Source organism: Penicillium chermesinum (genome assembly GCF_028974085.1).
Source record: "Penicillium chermesinum strain IBT 19713 chromosome Unknown utg000008l:1.0-1752722.0:1.0-1753981.0, whole genome shotgun sequence".
NCBI lineage: Eukaryota > Fungi > Ascomycota > Eurotiomycetes > Eurotiales > Aspergillaceae > Penicillium > Penicillium chermesinum.
This window is the reverse complement of record NW_026695318.1, coordinates 1,127,391-1,153,852: the sequence shown is the minus strand read 5'-3', so window position 1 is coordinate 1,153,852 and position 26,462 is coordinate 1,127,391. Positions and strand designations below refer to the sequence as shown.

At 50.6% G+C, this 26,462-nt stretch overlaps 14 protein-coding genes across 14 annotated transcripts; 7 read left to right on the top strand and 7 right to left on the bottom strand.

Annotated features, from left to right (window-relative positions):
- Positions 1-304: 304 nt before the first annotated feature.
- N7468_010225 (uncharacterized protein) lies at positions 305-1,463 on the bottom strand (the record flags this gene model as incomplete). The annotated part of the gene is made up of 3 exons (XM_058479520.1): positions 305-767; positions 827-1,126; positions 1,177-1,463. The coding sequence occupies 3 exons, from the start codon at positions 1,461-1,463 to the stop codon at positions 305-307; spliced, it is 1,050 nt and encodes a 349-aa protein (XP_058326088.1).
- Positions 1,464-2,730: 1,267 nt separating this feature from the next.
- Positions 2,731-3,777, bottom strand: N7468_010224 (ankyrin repeat domain-containing protein; the record flags this gene model as incomplete). The annotated part of the gene is made up of 1 exon (XM_058479519.1): positions 2,731-3,777. The coding sequence occupies one exon, from the start codon at positions 3,775-3,777 to the stop codon at positions 2,731-2,733; it is 1,047 nt and encodes a 348-aa protein (XP_058326087.1).
- Positions 3,778-4,329: 552 nt separating this feature from the next.
- Positions 4,330-5,047, top strand: N7468_010223 (GNAT family N-acetyltransferase; the record flags this gene model as incomplete). The annotated part of the gene is made up of 3 exons (XM_058479518.1): positions 4,330-4,473; positions 4,533-4,976; positions 5,033-5,047. The coding sequence occupies 3 exons, from the start codon at positions 4,330-4,332 to the stop codon at positions 5,045-5,047; spliced, it is 603 nt and encodes a 200-aa protein (XP_058326086.1).
- A 115-nt stretch (positions 5,048-5,162) lies between these two features.
- N7468_010222 (uncharacterized protein) lies at positions 5,163-6,963 on the bottom strand (the record flags this gene model as incomplete). Its single annotated transcript, XM_058479517.1, has 2 exons — positions 5,163-6,838; positions 6,894-6,963. 2 exons carry the CDS (start codon positions 6,961-6,963, stop codon positions 5,163-5,165), a joined length of 1,746 nt encoding a protein of 581 aa, XP_058326085.1.
- Positions 6,964-7,100: 137 nt separating this feature from the next.
- Positions 7,101-8,128, top strand: N7468_010221 (FAD-dependent oxidoreductase; the record flags this gene model as incomplete). The annotated part of the gene is made up of 3 exons (XM_058479516.1): positions 7,101-7,250; positions 7,303-7,613; positions 7,681-8,128. The coding sequence occupies 3 exons, from the start codon at positions 7,101-7,103 to the stop codon at positions 8,126-8,128; spliced, it is 909 nt and encodes a 302-aa protein (XP_058326084.1).
- Positions 8,129-8,351: 223 nt separating this feature from the next.
- N7468_010220 (metallophosphoesterase family protein) lies at positions 8,352-10,117 on the bottom strand (the record flags this gene model as incomplete). The annotated part of the gene is made up of 4 exons (XM_058479515.1): positions 8,352-8,616; positions 8,670-9,050; positions 9,071-10,044; positions 10,103-10,117. 4 exons carry the CDS (start codon positions 10,115-10,117, stop codon positions 8,352-8,354), a joined length of 1,635 nt encoding a protein of 544 aa, XP_058326083.1.
- Positions 10,118-10,927: 810 nt separating this feature from the next.
- N7468_010219 (putative Phosphoserine phosphatase) lies at positions 10,928-11,982 on the bottom strand (the record flags this gene model as incomplete). Its single annotated transcript, XM_058479514.1, has 6 exons — positions 10,928-11,064; positions 11,114-11,262; positions 11,333-11,635; positions 11,695-11,771; positions 11,823-11,836; positions 11,895-11,982. 6 exons carry the CDS (start codon positions 11,980-11,982, stop codon positions 10,928-10,930), a joined length of 768 nt encoding a protein of 255 aa, XP_058326082.1.
- A 192-nt stretch (positions 11,983-12,174) lies between these two features.
- Positions 12,175-13,638, top strand: N7468_010218 (tRNA (adenine-N(1)-)-methyltransferase; the record flags this gene model as incomplete). Its single annotated transcript, XM_058479513.1, has 4 exons — positions 12,175-12,295; positions 12,346-12,492; positions 12,542-12,612; positions 12,682-13,638. 4 exons carry the CDS (start codon positions 12,175-12,177, stop codon positions 13,636-13,638), a joined length of 1,296 nt encoding a protein of 431 aa, XP_058326081.1.
- A 177-nt stretch (positions 13,639-13,815) lies between these two features.
- On the top strand, positions 13,816-14,153 carry N7468_010217 (uncharacterized protein; the record flags this gene model as incomplete). Its single annotated transcript, XM_058479512.1, has 2 exons — positions 13,816-13,824; positions 13,917-14,153. The coding sequence occupies 2 exons, from the start codon at positions 13,816-13,818 to the stop codon at positions 14,151-14,153; spliced, it is 246 nt and encodes an 81-aa protein (XP_058326080.1).
- A 443-nt stretch (positions 14,154-14,596) lies between these two features.
- N7468_010216 (CCR4-Not complex 3'-5'-exoribonuclease subunit Ccr4) lies at positions 14,597-16,897 on the bottom strand (the record flags this gene model as incomplete). The annotated part of the gene is made up of 1 exon (XM_058479511.1): positions 14,597-16,897. One exon carries the CDS (start codon positions 16,895-16,897, stop codon positions 14,597-14,599), a length of 2,301 nt encoding a protein of 766 aa, XP_058326079.1.
- A 1,854-nt stretch (positions 16,898-18,751) lies between these two features.
- N7468_010215 (Aldehyde dehydrogenase N-terminal) lies at positions 18,752-19,315 on the top strand (the record flags this gene model as incomplete). Its single annotated transcript, XM_058479510.1, has 3 exons — positions 18,752-18,880; positions 18,995-19,051; positions 19,136-19,315. The coding sequence occupies 3 exons, from the start codon at positions 18,752-18,754 to the stop codon at positions 19,313-19,315; spliced, it is 366 nt and encodes a 121-aa protein (XP_058326078.1).
- A 3,162-nt stretch (positions 19,316-22,477) lies between these two features.
- On the top strand, positions 22,478-23,707 carry N7468_010214 (class I SAM-dependent methyltransferase; the record flags this gene model as incomplete). The annotated part of the gene is made up of 1 exon (XM_058479509.1): positions 22,478-23,707. The coding sequence occupies one exon, from the start codon at positions 22,478-22,480 to the stop codon at positions 23,705-23,707; it is 1,230 nt and encodes a 409-aa protein (XP_058326077.1).
- Positions 23,708-23,998: 291 nt separating this feature from the next.
- N7468_010213 (electron transfer flavoprotein regulatory factor 1) lies at positions 23,999-24,653 on the bottom strand (the record flags this gene model as incomplete). The annotated part of the gene is made up of 3 exons (XM_058479508.1): positions 23,999-24,040; positions 24,344-24,540; positions 24,608-24,653. The coding sequence occupies 3 exons, from the start codon at positions 24,651-24,653 to the stop codon at positions 23,999-24,001; spliced, it is 285 nt and encodes a 94-aa protein (XP_058326076.1).
- A 240-nt stretch (positions 24,654-24,893) lies between these two features.
- N7468_010212 (thioesterase family protein) lies at positions 24,894-26,182 on the top strand (the record flags this gene model as incomplete). The annotated part of the gene is made up of 4 exons (XM_058479507.1): positions 24,894-24,941; positions 24,991-25,395; positions 25,589-25,771; positions 25,823-26,182. 4 exons carry the CDS (start codon positions 24,894-24,896, stop codon positions 26,180-26,182), a joined length of 996 nt encoding a protein of 331 aa, XP_058326075.1.
- Between the last annotated feature and the right edge of the window lie 280 nt (positions 26,183-26,462).

Genomic DNA, 26,462 nt, shown 5'->3' with positions numbered 1-26,462 from the left:
TTCCGCGTTCCGCTTTTCAAGTTCTCGAAATGTCAACTCAAGAGTTGAAAGTTAATGGGTTTATGGGTTTAAGAACGTGAAGATGTTTGTAAGTGCGGATTGCGTTACTTGTTCAGACCCTGGGTTATATGTACTTAGTGTATTTTGATGTTCCAAGTCAAGGATAGACTAGTTAAAACGCAATAAAGCCTCGCAAATGAGGAAATGAGCTACCAAAGGCAAGCTCCACAGGGAAGGTGAACAACTAAGGATGGTATCTGGTATCTCCGTTTAAAGCATGCAACATGAAAATCGATCTCATAAATTAAGTCTTCGCGGCCTTCTTAGGCGGCGGCGGGAAGTACATCGGCGCTACAGGAGCAGGGCCCGCCTGGGGCTCATCACCTTTCGGCTGCTCAACGATGTGTTGAGTCGAGTCGTTGCTGTTATTCCGGAGTGGCAGATCGGACGATGTACTGGGGAGTCGATTGAAAGCCAATCGGCGAGGCCCGAAGGGAGATGAGGGAGAGGATCCTGCGAAAGGAGACGTGGGGGCGGGCATAGGTCCGCGGGCGGCCATGGGTGGGAAGCCGGGGGTACGGGGCATCATGCCGGGGTGGAAGTTGGTGAAGCCCGGGGTTGCGGGGTATAAGGGCGACTTCATGATTTCTTCTTCGAACTCGCGCTCCACTTTCTTCTCTTCTCGCTCCTCGATGATGACCAGGCGTTCTTCGCGGGTGATGAAGCAGGAGCGGGCCGAGACGAGGAATTCGACGAAGTATAGCACACTATTTTAACCAAGTCAGTTGGCTGTCATTGCGAGGTCGCATAGGTGGGAATTCCATACCATAAAACAATAGTCAGACCAAAAAGGCCCTTGGCCTGCCGGCAGTATCCAATAATGGTGGAGGACTTCGCCACACTACAGCTCTTGGTAATATACCATGGAGCTCCCGGCTGAGGGTGTGTGGGATCTGACATGTCAGGGCCAGCCTGGAAGCATGCCGCGATCACGAATAATGTGGTACTTGCTGCATGTATGGCCGTTGCAATGGGAGGGTAGTACAGATGCAGGGCGTGGACGGGGATTTTGGTGATCAGCAAGAAGACACTCAATACTGCGATGACCAGGTTGTATGTGGTGAGGCTTTCGTCGAGTTAGTGCAAGCTCGAGTTTGTGGTCCCAGCAAAACTTACAAGGATGACCATACTATAGGAGCTTTGTATGGTCGGTAGTTGGCCGCCGCATAGATCGCCTCATCAGGCGAGCTGTTAAATCCGTTCTGGTAACCAACTTTCCATAATAATGATTGGTATGTATCGTGTGAAGCGACACCAGTCAAAGTCAACATTGCTACCACGAACGGAAACTCAGCAGCCATCAAGTAGAGGATCAGCTTGCGATCGCGCCATTGCTTTGGAAAGAAACATCCTCGGTAGAACTGAAAGTTCTTGACCCTCTCTTTAACGGGGAAAGACAGCATCCTGTCGAAGGCCTGGAGCCTCAGCGTGGGATGAATGAAGACTCAATTATAGTTGCGGCGAGGGAGGTCGGATTAAGAAAAGTAGACGCTGTGAAACGGCCAGTCCGGCTGGGCTACACCATTCAGTCTTTCTTGTAAAACAAGCCAAGACCTTTGAAGGGGGCGTTTCGAAGCGACAGAAGCGAGAGAAGAAAAGGTAATAACAGAAGACGAGCGATCCGGAAGACGGGCGTTAGATATGCGCACTCGACCTCTGCGGCCCGTCAACAGTCTTCACTCGACCATGCTCATGCACGGCGGGGCACGAATCAGCGAGCGTACATGCTGCCGATAGCGTTGTGGAGTGTTTCCGGGAGTTGCATCTGGCCAATACTTGACGGCGGCAAAGCGCCAGCGAAAGCACGCAGCCTGAGGGGTCGCACCAATGAGCGCCCCGAATCGCGGGATGAGCTGTCGGTCGTCACACGCTAGTTGGTGTGACGAGGGGGCAGATCTGCAGCTGCTCTGCGGAGGGCACTTCAGCACACCGGAAAACCTGGCCCTGTCTGGAGATCCAGGGAGGAGAACTTAGCGAAGCGCCGCGGTGGAGTTTGGAAGTTGATCAAGTTCCTCGTGATGCTGCGTGCATCTCGCCAGATGGTCCCCTATTGGCCGATAGCTTGACTGTGCACAGTCATTTCCACCAGGCGTGATGGATTTGACATGGATTTCTTCTCGAGCAGGTTACCAAAAACTGTGCTTCATAATGTGCAGAATGCATGTCTCCATTCCCAGACTGTATTGTCATCAACCACTCTTGTGCCCAGGTGGTCTCGGCCCTTCCCGTCTTCAAGTCAATGAATCGATCCTCGGCGCTTAAAGGCTACACGAAGCCATCAAACCATCAGCTTACGCAAGAGTTCAGTTGCATCTTACACTCGCATCTTTGTCTCAGATATTTAATCCATTGGTCGCTCTTATGTGAGAATATTCCAACGGTTCCACTCGCCAAAAGAATACATAGTCGAAGGCCGTACGATCTGACGCATCGGTATTCTCTGAGACAATTCCCCTCTTTTAGATCTTCCGACCGTTTTCGTAGTGCTGCCACTATTTGCCAGCACTCCCGATACCCCCGGTACTGGCTGCGAATTGGTTCCTCGTAGCCGAGAACGTTCTGTATCATGAGAAGCAGACCGTGTTGAGGACTAAACTTAATTCATATTGCTGGAAATATAGATAGATACAGACACAGTGACTTATCGATATGAGAATCAAGTCTCTCGACTTATGCTTTATACGCAGGCGGTGGGGCTGAGCTTATACTGGTAGGCGCCGGAGGAACGGGCTTCCCTGAGACCTGCGCGGTTGCATGATTCCGTAATTTCATTCTGGTCTTCGGGTCAGAGCTGTGATATTCTGGCAAATTGCCATGATTATCCTTCGCATTAGCGATGGCCCCATGCTCAAGGAGACAGTCGATCATCGCGTCAGCTTTACCGTCGATGGAATACCCTAACGAGTGCCTGGCCACAGCAACATGAAGAGCTCGGCGCCCCTCTTTCCCTTTCATGTCGACGTTCGCGCCATTGTTCAAGAATGCTTCAACAGTCTTAATATGTCCGGACTCGACTGCTAAATGGAAATTCAACTCTTTCCAGCGGTTGCTCGTATTGGCCAACTCCGGATGATAGCGTAGGAAGACATCGACAGTCTGGTGAAAGCCCTTCTCCACCGCCAATGCAAAAGCCGTATTTCCTACCTCATCCTTCGCGTGGACCTCCAAGCTGGGCCCAAACAGACGGTCCCAAGCTGATCGAGGAAGCTGTTTATCATGCTTCAAGAGGATCTCGCAGACATCATGATGTCCCCTCTCAGCGGCGAGATGCAGAGCGGTCTGTCCACTCGCGCTTTCCTCCAGGGTGGGAGCATTGTAGTCGACAAGCAATTGAACAATACGAGCATAACCTTTCACTGCGGCAACATGGATCGGCCCATATGAAACACCCTCCTTATAGTCGGATAGTGAGGGGTCACATTCGAGGAAGAGGCGAACAATCTGTGCATGGCCGGCCCTGATAGCGTGATGGAGCGGGGTTGCGTTATTACCGTCCTGGATTCGAGGCGATGCCTTCTTTTCCAGCAAGAGACGCGCAGTGTGCCAATGTCCTCTTCTCGCTGCATTATGGAGAGCTGAGGTCCCAGTCTCGTCGACAGTATTTGGATCTATTCCGCTTTCCAAGAGCGCTGTGATAACATCGAGGCGGCCCTCGTCTGCTGCGAGTACAATGTCTTTGACCGGCCCGTCTCCTTTAATCTCTGGTTTATTGGACATGTTGGGGTTGATGAGAGATTACTGCGAAGTCGACATGTCCGCCTTGATATCTTCGTCTTGTTGTTAGCGCGCCAAGTCGCGGCATAGCCTCATTTGTAGAAAGCCTAAGCGAGCCCCATCTCCGATTCTGCCTTGTTGCGCCATGCCAGATCCAATCTTATCACGAGTGATTGCATCATTAATAGAATCTCGCAGAGGCTATTAGGGAGATTAGAGAAAAGTGTTCCTCGAGGCGATCCCGAGAACAAACTCCACCCCGCGAATTACCATCAGTTTTTCAACGTTCCAGTCTCAACTTTCCTACTAATACAAAGCACCCAAGGATGCCGCCTATGAACATTAGCAGGAGGAAAGGCCGGCGAAACGAAGGATGAAGTATAACTGTTGTTTTAAGTCGACTGGATTGTCTTCGGCATACCAAACCGCAGACAATTGCTCCTTAGGGCGGAAGATGTGGGGCTATAGTAGGGTGTGTGGTGTAGGGTGTGAACAAAAGATCGGGCATTTATTAGACCCCTATTACAGCCACTGACAGAAAAATAACAGGACGCAATGCCTTCAGTCGTCCCCTTTACGCAGAGCCCGGCGCTATCCGGAAAAGACCCTCTCCTACGGCCTCTGACGCCTGCGGATGTGAAGTCGTGCACAGTAGTTGAAAGGGCATTCCCAGAACACGAGCAATGCTCGGAAGAAAAGGTGTGAATCAGGTGTACCTGACTGTGTGATTCAAGGCCTTAGTGTTGATTCCAACGCAGTTTATCTATCGTCTCAACCAAACCCCAGAGCTATGCCTCGGTTTATTCATCTGGGAGGAAGGCAAGGAGCAGCTCATCGGCCACATAATCGGAATGCGAGTTCCGACAAAGGAGATCACTGAAGGCTCGATGCATATGCCAGAGAACTGGCGAGAGCGCCCATCGGACCAAGCTTATATCGTTGACGGACAACTCATCGGAAATGACCCCCACGGCAAAACTATTGCTATCCATTCTGTCGTCATAAGCCCCCAATACCAAGGGAACGGTGTGGGCAAGGCTCTGGTAAAGGCTTACATCGAGTTCATCAAGGAGACGCAGGTAGATACCGACGGGATCGTGCTGATTGCGCATGATTATCTGATCAAATTTTATGAAGGCGCAGGGTTCGTTAACCACGGACTAAGTGCTTGTCGGTTTGCAGGGGAGACATGGTATGACTTGGTAAGTATTGGTCGGGGGTAGCTTTTGAACGAATACTGATTCTTGGATTTGCTTAGGTCCTAGATTTGTAAGGAACATTCGATTCCCAGTGCTGTAAGTATTAAGATTAACTATCTGAAGACAAGCAATGTGTTGAGCTGAGATCCACGATAGACTAAAAAACTCCAATTAAAAATATACCGATCTTCATTCGCCTCCAAGGTCATTATTCATCTGTTTATCTTGTTTCTTATCGCCCGGCTCTTCAGATTCACAGTGCATCCGGCGAAACGCAGAGAGCCAGTCCGGATTGTCCGCGATAGTCTGGTCCCAAGCATCTTCGCTGTCAAAAAGCACCTTTCTCGACTCTTGCTGGAACATTTCATCGGTAGGGATGATTCCCAATTCCATTTGTTTTCGCGCATACTTGCTCAGGTGCCGAGTAAAAACGGCCAAGAAGTTGTGGAATTCGAGCTTCGTTGGATCTCGATTAACAGGGCCTGAAGACGCCGGCTCTGTGCTTTCTTGCTCGTCCTGGAGCGTGGTTTTCGACATCACATGCGCATACTGATCACGCACGTCGGAGCTAGTGGCCGAGAAAGGGAGGATGCTCTCCGATTCCCAGCCCAGGAGATAGGGAGGGTAGGCATTTTTGAGCTGAGCTGTGATCGCCGGTGGGAACTCATGGTCACCTTTCCAATCCTTCATGGTGGATCCCTGACGGAAATGTCGGGCCAGGTGCTCGATGCGAGCATCCCAGGTGTCCAAGATGGTGTCGCAAAATCCACATCTAGAGGGAATATTTTTAGTCTCGAATTTCCAGTCGTCCAGTAAGGGCACTTCTTGTATCTTGTGTGTATGTCGGAGATGCTGCACGAGGTGGTCTTTCCGGCGGAATGAACGGAACTCTTTAGAGGCATTTTGGCAAGCGCGGTAGTTATGGGTATCCAGGTGTTCTTGAGAAGGCTCCATCTCATTGCAGTAGACACAATGTTCCTTTCCAGTGACAGGAGAGAACACAGACGGCCCGAGCGGTGCACAATACCAGGTTTCCAGGCTCAAATGCAAAGACTTTTCATGGCGAACCCACTCATACCGGGTCCTAAATCTATCACAGCAGAAGGTACAGCAGAATATACGCGGCTTACCATCTGTTTTCTTATTCTTGCTGACCGCGGCCCGTGCAGGCCGATGCTTCGAGCTCCTTGGAGATGTTCCAGCTGACGACCATGCCGAATCGGTTGACGACGCACTGGATCCGCCGCTAGTGAAAGACCTAGCGCGACGGTAGTTTTGGAAGGCACTGGATGATCTGACTTTGCTTTTATCGCTTGCCGTATGAGACGCCGTTGTCTCTTCCATGGCATTCATGATTGCCGTCATCGACGCTGGTTCATCTTCGGGTGGAGATTCTTGCCAGCGCTGCATGGGGTCTAAGCCACTCGAATTCGGGATATATACCGGGGTTGTGCTTCCTTCCGATGATATTAGATATCGGCTCTTCCGCCGGGGTAATCCTCGCCTCCCAGCAGATGAATGCATTGGCCGTTGTTGGAGATCGAGATTGCTCGATGGAGTCACTTCAGAATCTAGAGGCGGCTGCGTACGCCACGACCAATTATCAAGGGGACTAGCATAGTTCGAAGTAAACATCTGGTTTTGATTTTGCACATGGGCCGTAGCCTGCATATCCGACAGCCCTTCAATAGACGACCACGACTCTCCGAACTGGAGGCTGTCGGGAGCCAGTGCGGTCCCATTGACCGATAAAGGCATAAACGAATACACATCTTCATCATTGAAAAGATTTTGACTTCCATCGTCGACTAATTGGCCAAGGCATAGACCAGGCTCGAAAATTGAGTCATTTAGGGAAAGATCGACTAGACGAGTTAGCTTCCCCCGCATGCGCCTTTCCGACCGCAACGGAACACGTACAGTGGTCATTCAACGGATGATACGAGGGGGCCTCGCCATCCGGAGGCTTTGCAGGATCACTCGAAGCCATGATACAGACTCCCAATGCGTCTCCAGCAGAATTCACGGGTGAGGATGAAAGTGGCGGGCTGGGGCGGAGGGGCTTTCTGGCGGACTCCACCCCGCTCTTCTGTACGTAGCGTACATCCTCCGATAACGATCCGCCCCATGACTTCCCAGCGAGAGGACTCGATTCCGCACGAGCTACGAACGGCTGCAGAGCCCCGACAGCAGGGGCTGTACCCTGTGCGCCTGACTCGAGTGGAGCAGGCCAACCCCTCGATTCGACTTCTGCAGTTTGGTATCCCTGCACATACGGTATGCTCCAATAGGCCAAGACAGACTGTATACAAGCTCATGTGTTCACAAGGATAATGTACAACCATTCACCTTTCAGCCCGGTCAGTGGCTAGATGTTCATATCCCTTCCATCACCAATGCCGGCGGGTTTACCATCACGTCTACGCCTGCAGATGCTCAAGGCGCCTCGGCGCACGTGGAACTAGCTGTGCAAGACTCACCTTCTAATCCTGCTGCCGCATGGCTATGGAAACCAGAAAGAGAGATCATCAATCAAGAAGTCAACATCCGCGTTGGCGGAAGCTTCACCTGGCCACCAAGTGGGATTGAATCTAGCCTCGTCAAAAACGTTCTTTTAGTCGCCGGCGGAGTGGGTATCAAGTGAGTGTTCATCATTTCCCTAGCTCTCGATCCTTGCAGAGACACCTATTTCCTAACAGGAATACAGTCCGCTTATATCCATTCTCTCCCATCTTCACAATGAGTGGCAGGGTCCTCACCAACTCAGTATTCACTTCTTATATTCCAGCCGTCTGCCTCAAGGACACGAATCTTTACCTCTGGGAACAATCCTAGATCAAATCCTATTCGTTCCACGCATACGGGAAATCTTAAAATCCCAAAAACAGTCTCGAAAGCTGAATATCTCGCTGCAACTTTTCCTTACTGATCTACCCGCGGGGAGACTCTCGCAAGACGGGTTGACGGATTTTACGATACACTCGAGGAGAATCAACAAGCAGGATATCGATGCCGTCGTGGCAGGTGGTGATCCAAGTCAAACCGTATCCTACATTTGCGGACCACCCAGCATGACAGATGAAATGGTCGAAGTGCTAAACGGGGTTCTCGGACGAGATGGGAGAAAGAGAGTCTTCTACGAGAAGTGGTGGTAAAGATCAATCGAGACAATACTCGGAGAGTTCAGAATGCATGATATTTGAAATGTTCAATACAACAAACACCCTATGGACGCCGACCTTTGCGGGCAAAGGACCAAAAACGATGGTATATGTACAGGTAAGAGAATGAAAGCCAGCATGGTAAGCCGTCGCAATCATAGTCTACAGAAGCGAGAGCCAATATTATCTCGAGGCGGTAGAAAGAACGCGCTTTTATCTAGGCCGATTCATCCGGGCCTTTTACGGCTCCGCCATCGACAATGATCATCTCATCGACTTTGGCTTCGGTCATACCATACTCCAAACGCTTGTAGGTTGTTACGCGACCTGGGCCGATGTCGAAATCGTAGAAGCGGACGCGGCGCACGTAGTCATTATAGCCGCCATAGCCTCCAAGGCCACCGCCACCGCCGTAGCACATCCAAAGGGATGGTTTATCATTGTCGTCACGCTCGAGCATGCAATAGTCGTTGACATGGTCACTAGTTGAGGATTAGTTAACTGACATAAATAGGGATGAACCGAGGCTACTTACTGTCCGCAACTGACGAAGAGAATGCCTTCTTCTTCAAGGGCATTCTTGAAGCCGGAGTTAAAGCCAGGCGCTGTGGGAGCTTCATCCCAATGGCCATTGAAGTATTTTCCTTCACTTCGGTATTCAGGAAGCGGGATGTGGATGAAGGCCATGTTCATGTGAATATGTGTGTATTCCTGGTGTTTTCTTCTCAAGCTTTGGGCAGTGTTCTTGAACCAGCGCGTCTGACTCGGCTTGATCCAGTCGTAGCCCCGGAATTGGCGCTCATCGGGGGAGTAAGAATGTGTGTCAAGGAGGTAGAATGTAAGGGCAGAGTGTTGGCTCTTGCCACGGTCCAAGACTTCCACAATGTAGTTTCCAACCCCATCGATGTCCTCGGGCCTGCGGTGGCAAGAGAGTACGGAAGGTCTTCGTAGATATTCATGAGCTGTTCTCGGGACAGATCGCCCTCGTCATCATGGTTGCCAAAAATAGCAGCATAGGGGATTTTGCGGTCAGTGACTAGCTTCACTGACTTGAATAGAGCACTTTGAGCATCTGGGGATGTTTCGCCGTTCACCTGGTCACCGCTAAAAATAACCATATCGGGTTTCTCTTCGTCGAGAAGCCGTTCGATGAAATCCAATGTACGCGGGTCGGCTTCACATCTGTGGCCCGGGACAATCTCCGCCGGGACAGGGTCACGACACACGCCAAGACCTGTGCTCAAATGGATGTCTGCCAGCTGCATGACCTTGAATTTTCCGTTATCATTGATTCTCGGTACGGGCTTCTTCATTTTGGTCGGGTTTCCTCGACGGATACTAAGACGAGTCTCCAGATTCTCCGTCCAGCTGTCCAGTAACAAGGGAGTATCCTTGATCTCCCAGTTTGGCCGGGGGTCCACCGCATCGGCTCCGAATAGCACGTCTATATATGTCACTGCCTTGCCCGAGTCACTCGCATGCCTTGATGCGGTTCTCTTGAGCCAAATACCACCAGGACGCTGCTCCCAGGCCTCGGTCTCTCCCTTGGCAGTGTATTCGCTCGGCGGAGTGAGGCGACTGATTTTCAAATCAACAAGAACTTTATCTTCGGGGCCCAACTCTTCTTCTTTTTTCCTCTGGAATTGGACATATGCAGTCGAGGTCCACCCTGTGCGCAGGTAAAGATCCTTTTCGACGCGGTGCCACGAGTCTGGGTCAAGTTGGCAATTAGAGAATGGGTTGAGTGATGAACATTGCGTTATAGTCACGTCCGTTACCACAAACCCGGAGTAGTGCATAGGAAGGTGGCCATGGATGGAGGTTGGAAGGACACGAAAACGATTGTCGAGGAACACGACGGCGAGGAAGATAAAGAGTGTGATCAAGATGAGCTGCAAGCCGGTCCGCACCTATCATGAAAAGAGGGTCAGTACGTTGGATTCCGTTATCAAGACGGGATATACGTACAATTCGGCGAGCCATGATGAATTGATCACCCTGGCAAGGACTTAGAAATGAGCCCGGATGCAGTCAGTCGCATGATGTCACCAGGGGGGTTAACGGGGGTCGCGATTCCAGGCCAAGAGAAGACCGAACTGTGCAGGTCAACTCATCGAACCATGGGATCATATAAACACGAGATGGGGGAGAAGAGAAAAAGGGTTCAGACGGGAGTTCGACAGTGTTGACGCTTGGACCCCAAAGGCGGTCGCCAACTCCTGACTCTCTCCGCTTTACGCTAATTTAGCCCGTACTAGTGTTTATGTTCCTAGTTCTGCAGGTCTTTGCTTCTTCTCTTTTTTTTAGAAATTCATTTTCCCCTCTTCATTTTACCCATTATGCGCACTTGCAAAAACCTGGTTTCTTGTCTACCGATGGTACAACCAATGACTCTCATCTGTGCCTCATAGTATATACAGTCTCTTTGGCAACCTCCCCGGGGACCCCTCGCACGCAAGGACGCTGCTAGTGCGTGGGACGGTCCTGAAACAAAGACAATATAATTTCCTATCACTGAGTCTCCTATTTAGGTTGCCAAGTTTTCCAAGTAGGATATTCTTAGGCTCAGCGCCGCAATGGATACTAGTATAGACTCAGGAGGCGGTCTGAAGCTTAATGACGAAATCTTATCACTCTAGTATGACTAGTATGCCTACGGGGTTTAGATTATGCAGGCAGTCCAAGGTCTACTCTTTTTAATAGCCTATTTCATTCAGTCCCTTAGTCGTGTTTCTAATAGTTTCAACCGCGTCTAGTATTCTATCCAATTAGCTCAACCCGTCTTCTATACATCTATGCGGTCTTTTGGGCGGCAACTTCGCTAGGAGACACCTTGCCCGCAAGGATATCCTTAGTGGTTGCGAAGATACTGGACCAATCCTTGAAGGTGGTGTACGGAATGCCTCGACGGTCACAGAAAGTCACCAGGTCTGAACATGTCAGTTTCAAGTAATCAAGAAGGTCCACAGTGCGCCTTACCTTTGCCATGCTTGGCGAAAAGCAAGTTGGTCTCCGATGCAGCTGACAGGTCGGAAACACCATCGCCGGCGTACAAGAGAATGGGGCGCTCGTTTTCGGGCAGAGCAGCATAGGGTCTGATTTCAAGAGACTTGTCGTGGCCGAAAGAGCTACAGCGTACCCGTCAGCACTTGTTTCACTTTATCCTGCGAGCGCAGAAGCCCTAGGCTAGATATATACCTCTCATCGTGATACTTGATCTTCCAGCCTCCCTCGCTGTTGATATCCTTGCCGTCCCGGCTAACGACCTCGTTGGAGACGATGCTCAGATGGCTATCGGGCTTATGACCCAGAAATTTCTCGAGAAGGGCAAGGATGACTGGACGCATTCCACCAGAGAGAATGACAATAGGGACATTGTTCTCCTTCGCCCAGTAGTAGAATTCCAGGAAATAGGGGTCCAGCTTCATGTTCTGCAGCAGCTGGTTGATACACTCATCGAATGGGGTCTTGATACTGTTGAGCATTTCAAAGAAAGCGTCCCTGTAATTCCACTTTGTCAGTTCTTTATTCATGAATTCTCGATATATTCCCACCCTCACCGGAAGCCCAATGTCTCAGCAAGAACCTTTTCGTTCAACTGCTTCCGGCGGTCTGCGCCAAATCCAAGATTGTCGATCTGCGCCCAGTGTTAGATGTATTGACGGGCACATAGAAGCACAAAACGTACCATGAAATCATTGCCTGACATTTAATTGGTAAGTAAATATTGAAAGCGAAAAGGGATCGATCTATTACTCACTGTCTTCAACAGTAATAGTGCCGTCGAAGTCGGTAAAGAAAATGAGCTTAGGCTGGGTCGCCATGTACGGTAGCGAAGTGGAGCCCATCGCGGCGGATAAGTGCAACTTGAAAGTGGCAGAAGTTGCAGAATCGAAAAACCAGTTCCGAGAAATGCGACGAGGGGTCCCCCGGTGAACGAGGGGAATCACCGCCGAATAAGACTGGGGAACAAATGCATGTGGGGCTTCGCGTTGGAATCGCCGCGCCGAGATTTTCCTGATCGAGATATTCTAAGCACCATGGCTCGTCTGCTGCGCTCGCTGCAACGGGTTTTGGGCCTCGGTGCTTCAGGCGTACCAGCGGCTCCAGCTGCTGTCTCTCGCTCTCGATCCATTGATACCGATTTCACGATCTTTCGAGGTACCTAACATGATTTGCGGGCCATTGAACACGGAAGCTAACGCGCGCAGAGGGGGACCGAGCTGTGCTTCATACCAAGAACCCTTCTTTAACGAAGCCATTAAAGCATGGCGGAAAGACCAATCTTCGTCGCGGCCATCTCGAACACAGTCGCATCATTGGCAGCCGGGTGTGGGACGCTGTCCAAGCACATAAAGGTAGGATCGCCGTGCAGATTTATCCGAACACGACTGACTCACTGTACAGGCCCCGACACTCGATTGAGCCTGCCCACGCTCGACGAATATGTGACCCTTACTCCTCGCTATGTGACACCAGTATGCGCTTCCACCTACCCTACAGCAGTCTTCCAACGCAGAGAATAGTGTAGTAACCCGCACAAACAGATCTACCCGCACGATGCCAACCTGATTGTTTCCCTCCTTGATATACACGTCAATCCACCGGTATCCGGCGACAAACAGCCACCACTAGAGATTCTCGAATCTGGCACTGGACACGGGTCCTTGACGCTCCACTTGGCTCGAGCCTTGCACGCCGCCAACACAATCCCACCGCCTCGACCATCACAATCCCAAATCCAATACGTATCGAATCGAAACCGAAATCCCAAAGAGCAGGAATCGCCGGAAAGGGAGCATGAAGGGACTGCAGACGCTGAGGCCCAACGGGAATGGGACGCATGGCGAACAGAGCGAGGGGCCGTAATCCACACCGTGGACGTCTCTTCGAAATTCGCCAAACTAGCCGAGCAGAACGTCCAGGGCTTCCGCCGGGGTATATACGGAGGCACAGTTGACTTTTACGTCGGAGCCGTGGAAGAATGGATCAACGAGCAAGTCGCTCGGCGGGCTGCAAAGCGCCCGGTCGAGCCCTTCTTGACTTGCGCGATTCTGGACATGCCGTCTGCCCACGAGCGGATCCCACTCGTAAAAGATATTATCAAACGAGACGGGCGGCTGGTTGTCTTTGCGCCTAGCATCACCCAGATCGGGGACTGCGTAAGAACAATCCATGAGATGGACCGCGCCTTTGTCATGGAGAGAGTGGTCGAATTGGGGACCGGTGTGAGCGGTGGCCGGAACTGGGATGTTCGTCTGGCCGTGAAGAAGTCTGCCTCTGATCCCTCGACTTGGAATGCGACGGAAAGCGAGGAAACCCGGGATGCGGACCCAGAGGAAGCCTCCGAAGCCGAGGACACGAACGAGATTTCGAGTGCCATGGATGCTCCAAGTCGCGCCGTCGATGAAAACGCCGTGATGGTCTGCCGCCCTAAAGTTGGCTTGCGGACGCTTGGTGGAGGTTTTGTTGGCGTCTGGCGACGCATTGAGGACTCCCGATGAGAACTCGTCATTTTGATACCCTGTACACTATGTAATATACCGATCTCCCCCATGTAACTGTAGACTTTTAGATTGACCAATCCGTATGGGTCGGAAAGAAGCTAATCATATAAATCTCGATTATGACTTGAACATGAATCTCTCAACCCTAAAAACGAGTAGAAGTGTAGGACTAAGATGCCGAGCGTGTGCGTACTCAGGCGAAACTAATCTTACCAGGACTCTTACACATACACACACCTACAACGAAACCCCCACCAAATCCCTCTGATCTCGAGGCTACGACTACTGAGGAGGAGGAGGAGGATGATGATGATGATGATGATAAGATAGCCACGCTCTATTCTCAGCTGCGTCGAAAGCACGGCAAAACAAAAGTACATGAGTGGAAGAACACCGTTCGCCAGATAAGAACAAAGAGCAACCTCAAAGCCTTCCGGCCACCTGTTCCACCTGAACACCGACCCCCCCTAAGCATCGTGAAGCCGTCTCAGATGACGTTAGAGATTAGGTGAGATGTCGAAACCGAGAGATACTAGGAAAACCCAACGTGAAGAACAGAATACAAGACAAGGTTCATAAGAGGAGCGGGACTGCCACGCCGGAGGCTATTTCCAGTGATCTTAAGAGGCCGAGGCCAGTGCAGATGGAAGAAGGCGCGTCGGCGGCAGGTAGAGGTCGCGAGACATGGGGAGAGGGATAAGCAAGGCGAGAGAAGGGAAACGATAGACACGTCGTAATCACGGTAGGTTGGGAAGAAAGAACAGCGAAGAAAGATAGAAAGAAAATAAGATACCAATGTAACAGGAAACAAAAAACACAGCGGGTAAGAGGACGCAGCCCACTGGCTCCAGAAATCCGAGATCAACTAAGGAAAGAGCAACGAAAAAAAAGAAAAAACATGAAGAAGCCGACTAAACAAACACCCATCACCAAAGATTCGATATGCACCGGTCCATCAGCGTCGTTGCGGCCCAAAATCCGCCTCCACCACCTTACCCTTCTTCCCTTTAATTGTAAACTCCGCGAACAATGCCACATGATCACTAGGAAAATGAAAATTGGGGAAACCAGGTACCCGTCGAAGGTATTCCTTGTCCACCTCGCCGAGAAGCGCAGAGACGTGCAGTGTGTTGGATGAATACCACACGTAGTCGAGAATGTCCTTGAAATCGGGAGTATAGTTTGTGAAGCTGAGCTCACCGATAGCTCCATAGGCAGACTTGAGTTTGAACGGGTGCGTCATGCCTACCTTGCTCAGGTTACCGTAAAGACGATTCTCAAGATCTGGATGATCTTCGTTGAGACCGCCATTGGCAATCAAGTTGTACGCCGCAGACCCTGGCGAAGAGTTGAAATCACCACACATCAACAATGGAATCTGATCTCCACTAGAGTACTCCATCGAAGGAGCAGGCTCCACCACCGGGGCGTTCTCCGCGTCGGTTTCTGCCTCAGAGAATCGGAAAGCGGATTTGTCGGTGCATGCGGGCCATTTCGCATACTTGTCGGACAGCCTGGTGATCTCCTCCATCAAGATTGCAGTCTGGATGAGCTTCACATCCTTGAAAGCAGGATCCCAATAGAGATGAGCATTGACAACCAGGAAACGGGCACCTGTCTGGCGGTTCTCAAGGAACAGGACAACTGCAATGTGATCCTTCTGCCACAACCGATTGTAAATGTCATCCTGGCCCTTGGCGTCAGGTCGTCGGACAGCAGTTTGGCCAAAGTTGATGAGATGCTTGTCCAGTAAAATAAACTTGCTTCCCTTGTAGAAGGTGGCACATCCATCCACGGTGTTGGCATCATCCTCGGGCATGCCCATCGCACGTCCACGAGGCCAGAACACGCCCTTGTAATCACTGTATGCCAATTTCTCGCGGTAGAAGTTATTGTAGCTACCCTGCGCAACTTCTTGTAGACAAACAATGTCTGAGTTGTGAGATCGCAATTCGTTGAGAATCAGCTCGCGCCGGAACTCCCAGGACAGAACGCGAGAGGGTGTGTAGCCATAGTGAGACTGAGTAGCAGAGGCATCGCACAAGGTGTTGTATGATAAGACCGTGATCTTCTCCGCGGTGCTGTTGGTCGAGCTTGCTGTCTCGTCAAGAATGATCCAGTCTCGTTCTGGAGGAGGCGGATGAACTGAAGAAAGTATGGATTGTGAGCATAAATCTTCCGGCACAGTCATATGAAATAGAGTGTACTCACCAGGCATTTCTTCCCGCAAATACTTGATTAATCCTTTGGTACCGCCCGCCGAGATCTGAGCTTTCAAGGTCTCATTCAGAGGGTTTCCGGGGACGACCAATTTATCCAGCCTGTAGAGATAGCCCATTTCGTAGGGGAAATTGCGAATATTATTGTCAACAAGAATGAGGGTTTGAAGGTTAGTCAACATGCCAATCTCTTCAGGCAGTTCGCTGATTTCGTTGCCAGTCAGATCAAGGTGAGTTAACTTTCGCAATTGGCCGATCTCAGGCGGGAGGACCTTCAGTTTGTTGTAGCTCAAATGGAGAGTTTCGAGGAACATGAAGTTATTGAATAGGGAGGGAGCCAAAGCCCGCATGCCTTGTCCACCACAGTCAATCCCCGACAGGCCTGGTCGCGGAGCTAGCTTGCCAGAGCTGGCGCCCGCTCGTGCGTCAAGACCTTTCTCGGGTGTCTCTGTCTGATTCGCCACCATCGAGATTCCCCGCGTTTGGCTGGCCATTAGGCGGGCATGGTAATGAGGGGAATTGGCCTGCCGAGCTTCATTGCCAAGTTGACGTTGTTCCTGCCAGTATTCATTCGATTCGTCCACATCATCGTCTACTGCGGCTGAAGCTCCGTTCTGCAGATGGCTGGGAGTGAAGTGAGGGGTTGTCGAGGTTAGGCCCGCGCTTGAAAAGTGCTGGTGAAGATTGTGGCCGGATTGAGGGTGGTGATTAAGGTGATGCTGTTGCGGGGCGTGATGAGGATGGTGAGTTTGTGACTGAAATTTCGGCATATGCATGCCAAACCGTTGGTGGGTTTGACCACCATTCATCATGACATGCTGGGTCTGATGATTCTGGTACATGTTGAATCGATTCAGAGCTGCAGATTGGTTGGCGGAAGGTGATCTAGAGGGTGAGGGAGTCTCGTTGCTAAGCTTGAGCCGACCTGGAGAATTGGTTCCGTTTTGAAGGTGGCGTGGATGCGAGTGTTGTTGTTGTGATTGGAAGTAAAACTGCCCGGCCCCAGGCTGCTGGAACCTGTAGGTACCATCTGCCATCTAACGGGGCAGACGAGACCGTGGCTGGGTTTCCTGGGAAGGAACCGAGAAGCGGGCAGGCGGCGTGGGAGACGAGATCGAGGAAATGAGGAGAGGAGTAGAGGATCGAATGCGGTCTCTTCTCTTCTTCCACATAGAGTCCTATGGCTTCGCAGCCCCTCTTGAAAGAGCACAGGAGGTGTGAGCAGCCACAGAATAGCTCTGGAGGATGGAAAGTCGCGGTTTCGTGGTTCCGAGTCGAGATTGAGTAATGGTGAAGGGCGGAGGGCGGGCGGAGGAATCACAGGAAGAAGAGCTCGGCCAGGACTTGCCAGAGCAACCAGGGTATCCTTTTCAAAGCCTTGAGTTTTCGAAGAGCCGCCCAGAGGAGCCTTAATGGGTGCGATTGTGTGTATGGGGCGTAGAGGTAGAGACAGATCGGGCGCTGGGTCAAGATGACATTCCTGGGTGGTTTGCATCGAAGGCGGGAGTATATCCACGTGACTGCCGGAAGTTGACCTGCCAAGACTCAACCAAATGATCTGCCAACTTTCAAACTTGGGCTCTAAAATACCTCAATGCAAGGAAAGGGGAAGAAGAGTCTTTAAAGGGCGAGGAAGAGAATATCATATCAAATGAAAGTGAGGGCTATGAATTAACAATATTGAATATCAGAGCTCAGAGCTCATATCGCCGACGTTAGCTAGGCGCCTCCGGATTAACCCATGCGGGGCCAAGCCTACCAAGGCTATCACTAGGCAGGATCCAGTGGACAACAGATACGGCTCCAGCCTAATGAAAGTGCATTCTTGATGCGATGAGAGTATATTTTGAGAAGATATCTTCTCTAGAAATACGCCATGTAATAATTTACTACAAGTAGATCAGGGAACGTGTAAGCAAAGCAAGTATAAACTAGTAACTATCCATTATTTGCAAATCGTAGGGCTGATGAGCCGTTCTAATACCATTATTGACGGAAAGCTCGTATGTGACTGACCTCAATGTCGTGCGCTCTCCCCGGTTTCATCCTGAGCCTTTGATCATAATGCTTCAAGTGAAACATAACTAAGTCCAACACCTAGGGTAGACCTTGGAAGGCGTCATGCTCACAGCTACCATGGCATAGCTTCTCCTGCCACATGAATGAACCCAAAATTTCGGTTAGGATTATCTATGCCACATTTCGTCTTAACCAGATCTTTTGCTGCCTCCGTAGAGTCTCTCGCGCCCAGCTCCTTCCGCATCTCGACGTCCTCATGCCCAGTCGAATTGGGGACACAGAACCCAGGGTCATGCACAAAATCGGTAGCCCATTCTGGAAAAGCAAGTTTTAGCCTGGTGGGTGATTCGCAGAAATGTTTGATGGGAATTAGGGCTATTGTTGATATGAATGCCGAGTTTGCAGACTTGGATCCAATGTAAGTAATTCTTGACGCAGGTAGGTACCTTTCCACCTTCTCTTGTCCACCGAATCATGAATCTAATCATTCCCGAAAATTCTCACTAAAATCATTTTCGGTGGAAAGACACTCAAGTGGCCGCTCATTAATGGCTCAGGCCTAGGCAATGGGGCTCGACAAGTTTGTCATGCTTGAAGACGCCGCTCACGCGCTGTCATCATAGCTGTTCCATGGTATGTTTTATTTCACATCGAATAGGCAGTAGTCTCTAATACAGAATACTCACCAATCCGACCCGTGCCGCTGTGGCCGTTGAAACGGACTGGCTCTTGCCCGGTCTTTGTCTATGATCAACAGAAAGGAGCATTAGCAAAAGGTCTTTCCATTTTCCAGAAGGCCAGATGCAAGTCTACTTAACATCAATCTTTGGCATCTCGCTCACGGCCTCATTCAAAAGGCGAGAGACGTCAAAATGGTCACACAAGTAAAGGGACTCCCATTCAGCCACAGCCCCAACCAGTGGAGCGGTCCTGCCACTCATATACGGTGTTATGAATATGATCGTGAGAAGGCCATTGATGAGGGATGGGGGAAAAGCCTGGTCAATTGTTAATTAAGTTCATACAACGATCCGTGGTTGGAGATGGTGATTGAAACCAAATTTTGATTGGTTTCATACGGGACCTAGGAGGCAAGGATTTCACAATTGTGCCAGGAGGATGCCAATCTGGACTTGGCAGCGCAAGAGATTGTCAAAAGTATATTTCTGAAGGTAAGTGAAGAAGGTGAAGAAGCTCTTTTCCGTCGAAGTCGTATGTTTCAAGAACAGCTTCTTTTCTATCCCCTCACGAAACAGAACGGCCAGATTTGCATGTCCACCGATATAATGGTCATTGACTCAAGTGTCGTTGCTGCTACTCTGGGACCCAAGATCCTCTCCCCGGTGCAAAGATTGAGCATCCCTCTAAAGTCATCTCGCCGGCTGCCGAAGCCAAACTGGGGATACTGGCGGCGGATGCCCAAGCCAAGGGAGTGAGAATTTATACCGCCCGGTCCCATCTACTCCGCTCTCACCTCAGCAGTATCTCCCGACGGTGATTACGGCTTCACCAAGGAAATACCATATTACGAGACCGAAGCATTCGGACCGATTGTTGGCATTGCAACGGTTGAATAGGGATCTGAGATCATCGAGATCGCCGGGCAAGCTACTTCCGGCCTATCAACTAATAGGCCCGTACTAGGCCTGTAGGTAACGACTTACTTAGTGTCTTGTACAATTACGCCGGTTTCATTTTGCATTCTGTTTCGATATGTCCGAGTGGTCTTATGCTGACGGCACTCTAGATTTTGAGACTTGTTTCAGTATGCTTGGTCTCCCACTGCAGGTTCAAGCTCGCCCAGAATCCGCCACGGAAACTTGAAAGTATCTAGCTGGGCACAGACAGCAGAACCTGATTACCGAATGGCGATCGTGAGCTTCGATTTTGCTGCTTTGCTTGAGGCCCGACTCTCAGATAATATTTGAGTTTACCCGCATGACTCGGACTGGTGACCTGACAATTGCCAATAATTGAGATGGTGAAGGAGGATCTCGGTTGTTTATCGCTCGATTTGGGGGAGAAGGGGAGGGTTGGAGGGGACGCTTGAACTGGAACATCTGATTTGATGAGTCTTTCGAAGCACGTGTCATTGAGCACCTTTTCACGATCCAGATTTGTAATAACTGCTTACTCTCATCTTATAGTGTCAAGTAACTCGCCTATATTTTATCAATATTGAATGAGTGGGATTTCAGTCTAGCGGTGCACAAATTCCAGCCTGAGCGAAATTTTCTCTGCCCTCACCTCTTGGGCCTTCCAGTAGACTTCCACCAAAGTTTAGACCACACTTAGCAGCATGAGCCATGCAGCACGAGCGGAGGCTGATTGGGGTAGATCAGACGCGGTACGCTGATCCAAGCCAAATCACGGACTGCTGCGTGATAGCCGCCCCGGCAAAGCCCAATAAAAAGATGCCCCCAAAACATCCACCCTCAACCCCAAATTTAGGAATGAAGTAACAATCGCCAATTATACGCCCGCAAATTTCAGAATGGCAGGGTCATCTGAGAGGACTGGACACTTGCGAAACAGAGCCCCACCTTTGTTAGGAAATCGGCCCCCCTATGATACTACGCCGACAGTCAAGGTAAACTAATTGCGACCGATGAACACTGTGGCTGGATCTTGTTTGCCCTGTCATCGGACTCGATACCTCGAATTCCTCGTACTCATAAACCCCGATAGTTCACATGAGCGACGCCAGGTGGAAACTAGGACAAAGAACACTGCTATCATCATCAGCCACCGAGTTCAGATTGGATGCGGATTCGAGGTACGCGAAACGCTCTAGAATACACTACGGACCAGGTGGGCCATGATCGGCCCCTTCTGTCGGGAACGGGTCTGCAGGAAGTGATCCTAGCTCTTGCAGAGGGTAAATTTCTGCAAAAATTGAAGACGGCTGAAAAAAAGAAAAAAAAAGAACCCCAAGCGTTAGCGGAGTACGAAGAGCGGGGACCCTGTCGGGCCGGAACATGGACGGGCTGGATGCTATCTGATCCTGGAACTAATCCCAGGGGGAGGTCCGGAGCACCCAACCGGTACCAAATAGCAAGGCCGGCGGCTTCACTAGCGATAGTTGCAGACCCGGCTACCTGATAATGGGGATGACAAGGATCTCTTGAAGACAGTTTGGCAACATCCTTGCCACTTGTCAATTGCCGTCTCCTTAAAACGTACTTTTGACACCCGCACACGTCCGTATCCCGCCGGTAACGCGGGTTACATCATGTGGAGATGTGCGCTGCATGGCCAGTGATTTTGGAGCCTTGAGAGGGCTTAGGGCTGTAAGACGAAGGTTCCGATCTGCAAGAAAAGGAAGGAAAAGAACCTCCGACACGGACTACACCCCCCTGAGTCCCTGGACGCATCAGTCCCGGCAGTAAAGATTACTGCACGTGTGTTATGCACGATGCACGCGCCAGAGCAGGATCCATGCTGGAGGACTTTAAATGCTTTTCGAGTCTGTGGGTTGCATACCCCTCTTCAAAGAGGGGTACTTGTAGCAGGCATTGGAAAGAGCTGGAGTACAACGAAATTTCCCTATTGCCCTGTTGCTATGGCATGGATTTTAGAAGTATAAATCCATGGTGCTTTGCATTGCTAGAAGCAGGAATTGTCGGATCAGATCCGCGCCTTATACTTGGAGTGTTACCAACCGTTTGCCCTTTCCGGCCAGGCCAGCACCAAAAAAAGAAAAAAAAAAACCAGAAACACTGAAATCCGAGAGTTTAACTGACCCAGTTCCCGAGTGATCCGTGGCTTCGAAAGCTTCATGATGTCAATGACTAAAACGCTAACCACCACCCGTGGACATAGAGCAGCACGGGGAGTATGGCTGAAAGAAGATACACCGGAGGAATTCATCCTTTTCCCCAGTTGTCCCAGCAGGATTCCAAGCCCGCGTTCAAGCGCCTACACAGGGTTTTCAATCTATCGCTCGTTCGGGCTAGCCGAAACGTGACTAGTGCCTGTTATTGGGCGGACGCTCTCCGTACCCCAATCCCGCGGAAGTTTTGGCTGTTTTACATCTTTGCCCCCTTCTGTAAAATGTATTCTGGATTACGTGAAAGACCTGGTGTGGATACTATTCAATGTCACTTTTGAGCCAGGGGTCGGGACCAGGCCGTGATATTTCCCTTCTCTCCCTCAGTGACGGCGGAGGGAAATCTGGAATCTTCAATCTCCCCTATATTTTTCTCAAACGGATTCGACGCCCATCTTCAGGTCCTCTGCACTTTTCTCCCAATTGCGCCTTGAAGAACGGGCGGTTCCCCAGAGCTGGGTTCCAAGGTGCCTTTTTTTTCTTCTTTTCTTTGTCCCTAATAGTCCTTTTTTTTTGGCTTGTGCGGCCGGAATCCTTCTGGCATCCCAGCGTTTTCCCTTCCTTTTTCTACCCTTCTCGCAAAAGTACCTTTGCTACCTATCACCTACCCGAGGGGAGAAGAGAAAAGCACAGAAAAAGTAAAGAAGGAAAGGAAACAAAGTACAGAATACGAGACCACAGGCATGTGTCACGGCTGATGAGAAATCTCTGGATTGCATGATAATGCATACGACCGCGAAACCACATTGAACGACCGGAAATCCTCTATATGAATCGAACCGGGCCCATTGATGATCACACCAAGCCTTCCATGGAACCAATAACGGTGGGAACCACCTCGTTACCGGGTGCAACGGCCTCGGGGTCGGATCTCCATTCTAACCTGAGCTCGACCTTTGGCGCGACCTCGTCTTCCTCCCTGGGCTCCTTGACGGACTACTCGCACTATCCCCTCGCGAAGATGGGGGACCGAATCTACCATCGCGATCCAGAAAACCTCTACCCTTTACCCTGTGACCAGCCCGAGATCCACCGGCAGATCCTGCGCACGATGATGCTTCTCCGCGTTTTCGGCGGCCCGTTTTGCAATCCCCACTTGAACAGTCACCCGCCAAAGCGTGTCCTGGAGATCGCGTGCGGCTCAGGCCTCTGGTCCGGATTATGCCACGAATACTTCGCAGAGCGGAAACAACCAAACGTCCAATTCACCGGAATCGACTTCGTACAACTAGCTCCAGACCTGCGCAAGCAGGGCGTGAATTGGCAATTCAAACGACATGACCTCCGCCGACCCCGACTGCCCTTCCCGGACGAATACTTCGATTTCGTCTTTATTAAAGACGCCGGCATGTGCTCCTGCAGCCCCGCCCAGATGGCCAACGGGCTGGAAGAGCCTCTCCGCGTACTGAAATCGGGGGGCGTGCTGGAAGTCTGGGACTCCGACTGGGTCTTCCGGTCTCTACTGCCAAACCCGGCTCCCGCCAAAAAGGCCGCATCAAAAGGCCAAGAGGTGGCCGATGCCACCGCCACATACACCTTCACTTCCGCGACGCCGTTCACCGGCGCCCAGAACAAATACCTCGTGGACTATAACTCGTGGGTGGAGAAATCGTTCGACCGCCGCAAACTATCGGCGTTACCCTGCGCTACGATTGGCATGTCTTTCCAGTCGGAAGGTGATGCGCTTGAGAATGTGGACAGCCGGCGCATCGCAATTCCGCTCGGCGATCTGCGCTGGGAGCGCGAAGGCGCGTCGGAGGCAAAGGGTCGATCGCATAAGACGCTGAACCAGGAGCAGGTCTCTCTGCGGAAGACGGCGCTTCTTACGGTAGTCCAGATGATCGAGGGGCTGGAACCCATGCTCATGGAAGCCAGCGGTTTGGGAAGAGATGAATGGGACCGATGGTGGGCCTCCATGATCTCGGACCTCTTCCAAAAAGGCGGCCTTACCAGTGGCGAGTGTCTAGAAGTGAGTGCCTGGTGGGGTCAAAAGAAATAAAACAATAAAACCCCCTACCATCGTTGAAATCCCGGTTTTGTTTTGTTTTGTTTTGTTTTTTGTTGGGCGCAAAGCAGTGGGATTGCATTCAGTGCGCTTCGTGTTGTTGATACCCCCAAGATTTTTCTTTTTATATTCTTTACTTAATCTTCGCTTCATGTGTGTTCTTTGCTGTGTTTGATCTTTCGATTTCAGAAATGTCTATCCTTTCTTCCAGATCTCTGGAATACACGACTCAGATCTTGAGTTCTGTCGAGAGGTCTGCGGGAATATTTGATCTTTCAAGCGGCCTCATACCGCTGTTTGAGCGTCCGGTACCGCTTCAGGTAGTATCTGGGGATTGAACGTCAGTGCCGGGCAGAAAAAATTGTACACGTGGAGCAAGTGGTCGCATGATGCAATGATGAATGATAATCCTTTCGTGAATAGCCGAGAAATCTTGCCTATAGCGGCATGCAGATATAGAGACAGAAGAAATCGACCATGCCAGTTGCCTCAATTCAGGTTCCACCTCAAGGACAACGATAATTGAATACAGGGATGCAGTTCTCTTGAGTGTTGGCTGGAGATCTAGGAGCAGGGGGATCTTACAGTGCTTCAACTTCTGCACGACGTATTAGCGAATGTTTGATTGACTGGATTCAAAACATCGAACCAGTATATAGACTTCAGGGAATGGAAGAACATACCCTTTTTCACGAACTCAGCCCTTGCAATGCCTTTGCGGATCTCTTCTTCGTCTTGGAGATGGGCCTGGCCTGCAAAAGCTCGGTGGAGACGATCTCGAAAGTATTTATAACCTAGAGGATACTCGCGGCCCAGAAAAAGGAGTTCTGCAGAGCCGTAAGCGAGAGGTCAACAGCTAGCGCAATATACGGGGCTTGCTGCCAGGTCCCCCACCTTTGTACACATTGACGACCTGCCTGCGCAGCTCGGCGTTGACCATGCTCAACTCGTTTGAAGACAGTCCAGCTGTCCTCTGTTGTTGCGGACGGGATATATGCTATGAAAGAGTTGAAACTGGATATTCTCGGAAGTTATGACGTGAAGAATGCGGAGGTCCTCCCGGAACCGCGGCAAATTTGCCGCCAGCTCGTGTTGTACTTGGTCGATTCCAATAAGGCGGCATTTCTGAGAAAGAAAAGAGTAACAGTAAAATTGGATCAACTTGATTAATTAGGTCAGAATGAAGCTTCTACTTAGTCTGACCTCTTCGGCGATCACCACGGCCATAGTAAATACCGCCTAAGCACGCGGGGTTTCAGCCGACCCCATGGCCCGAGCTCGGGAATGCCGCTATCGACTTACTTGATCCTCCCTGTGACTTCCTCCTTCGCAGCTCCCACACCATGCTCACTCGCTCTGTTCAGAGGCAGTTGCCTCGGTATTTTGGCTCCTTTCCGCTCCGCTCGCTTTCAACTACCCCAACCACGCATGATGCCAACCCCTCGACCGATACCACGCCCGCAAGACCGCACACCATCGATCCGCGATGGCTTACAATGATAAAGAGACGGGTCGGGAAGTGCATGATGTTTGGGCTGAAACCGGAACAGGTGGAAGAAGGCGGCAAGATCATGCAGCTCTTAGCGCGCAACTGGCGAGAATTGCTAGCTGGAAGCGAAGGATTCTTGACCGACGAGAAGAGGCGGAGCTTGTTCCGACATAACGTTGTATGGGGTGAACAGGTATGTTACAGATGCATTTCGGCAGTATTAAAAGGGCCATGGAGCTAACCCTAGTTTCTTTTGCACATTTAGGATGTTATGGTAAGCATAAAACTTTCTGTTTACTTGGGTATGGACTAATGCGCATGATAGGGTATGAACAACCTCAATAATGTCTGCCTCGACCAACCCTGGGAATACAGAGCTAACGCAGAGCTTTTCTGCAGGACATGTCAACAATGTCACTTATGCCAGATACGCAGAGACGGCGCGCGTAAATTGGACCCGCAACATTGGCATCCACATTGATCCTGCTAATAAGAAAGCTTGGTTAAATCTCCTCAATTCAACAGGCATTGGATTGATCCTGCGAAGCATAAAGATTGACTATAAATTTGTATGGCTCTCTTCTGACCCAGCCATCGCACCCCTTTAACATAGCTCGCAGCCCATGAAGTCGCCCGATAAGATTACTGTCTATCAAAAGCTTATCCCCGATCCGTCGTCACATCTCGCTTCACAATCCGCCTTCCAGCTTCAGGTTATGATCTTGTCAGAGGCTCACCAACGACCTGCTGCTCGCTGCCACGAGGACATCGTGACGTATGACTATAAGAAGAACCAGAAGACTCCCGAGTTACCCCCTTTCTTATATGACCAATTTAAGGTCATTTGGGAGCTCCAGGAAAAGTCCAAATTAGAATGGCAGCAGAAGATCCTCAAAATTGAGAATCGAGTGCGGACTCTCGAGGTTGAAAGTTGGGACCGCCCCGATGCCGTCGAGGATACTGGGTCAGCAAAGCAATAGAAAATTCAAGAGCGGGCCATATGGATCCTGTCTGGGAGCTTGCCAGGGGATGGATCTGGCATCAGACATTGTATATAATCACAGTTGATGGAGATATACGGCCATAGATAGTTCAACTTTCCACAATTCCCAGGACGCATTCGCTGCGTTATATATCTATACCGGAACCAAAAGAGTTGTTGACTCAGGGTTCGTCCCTGAATATTTTCCATACAGTGGTCATTCATGATGACATACTGGAGCTGATTGAATGAGCCCTTTGAGGCTGTAGAATAATCCC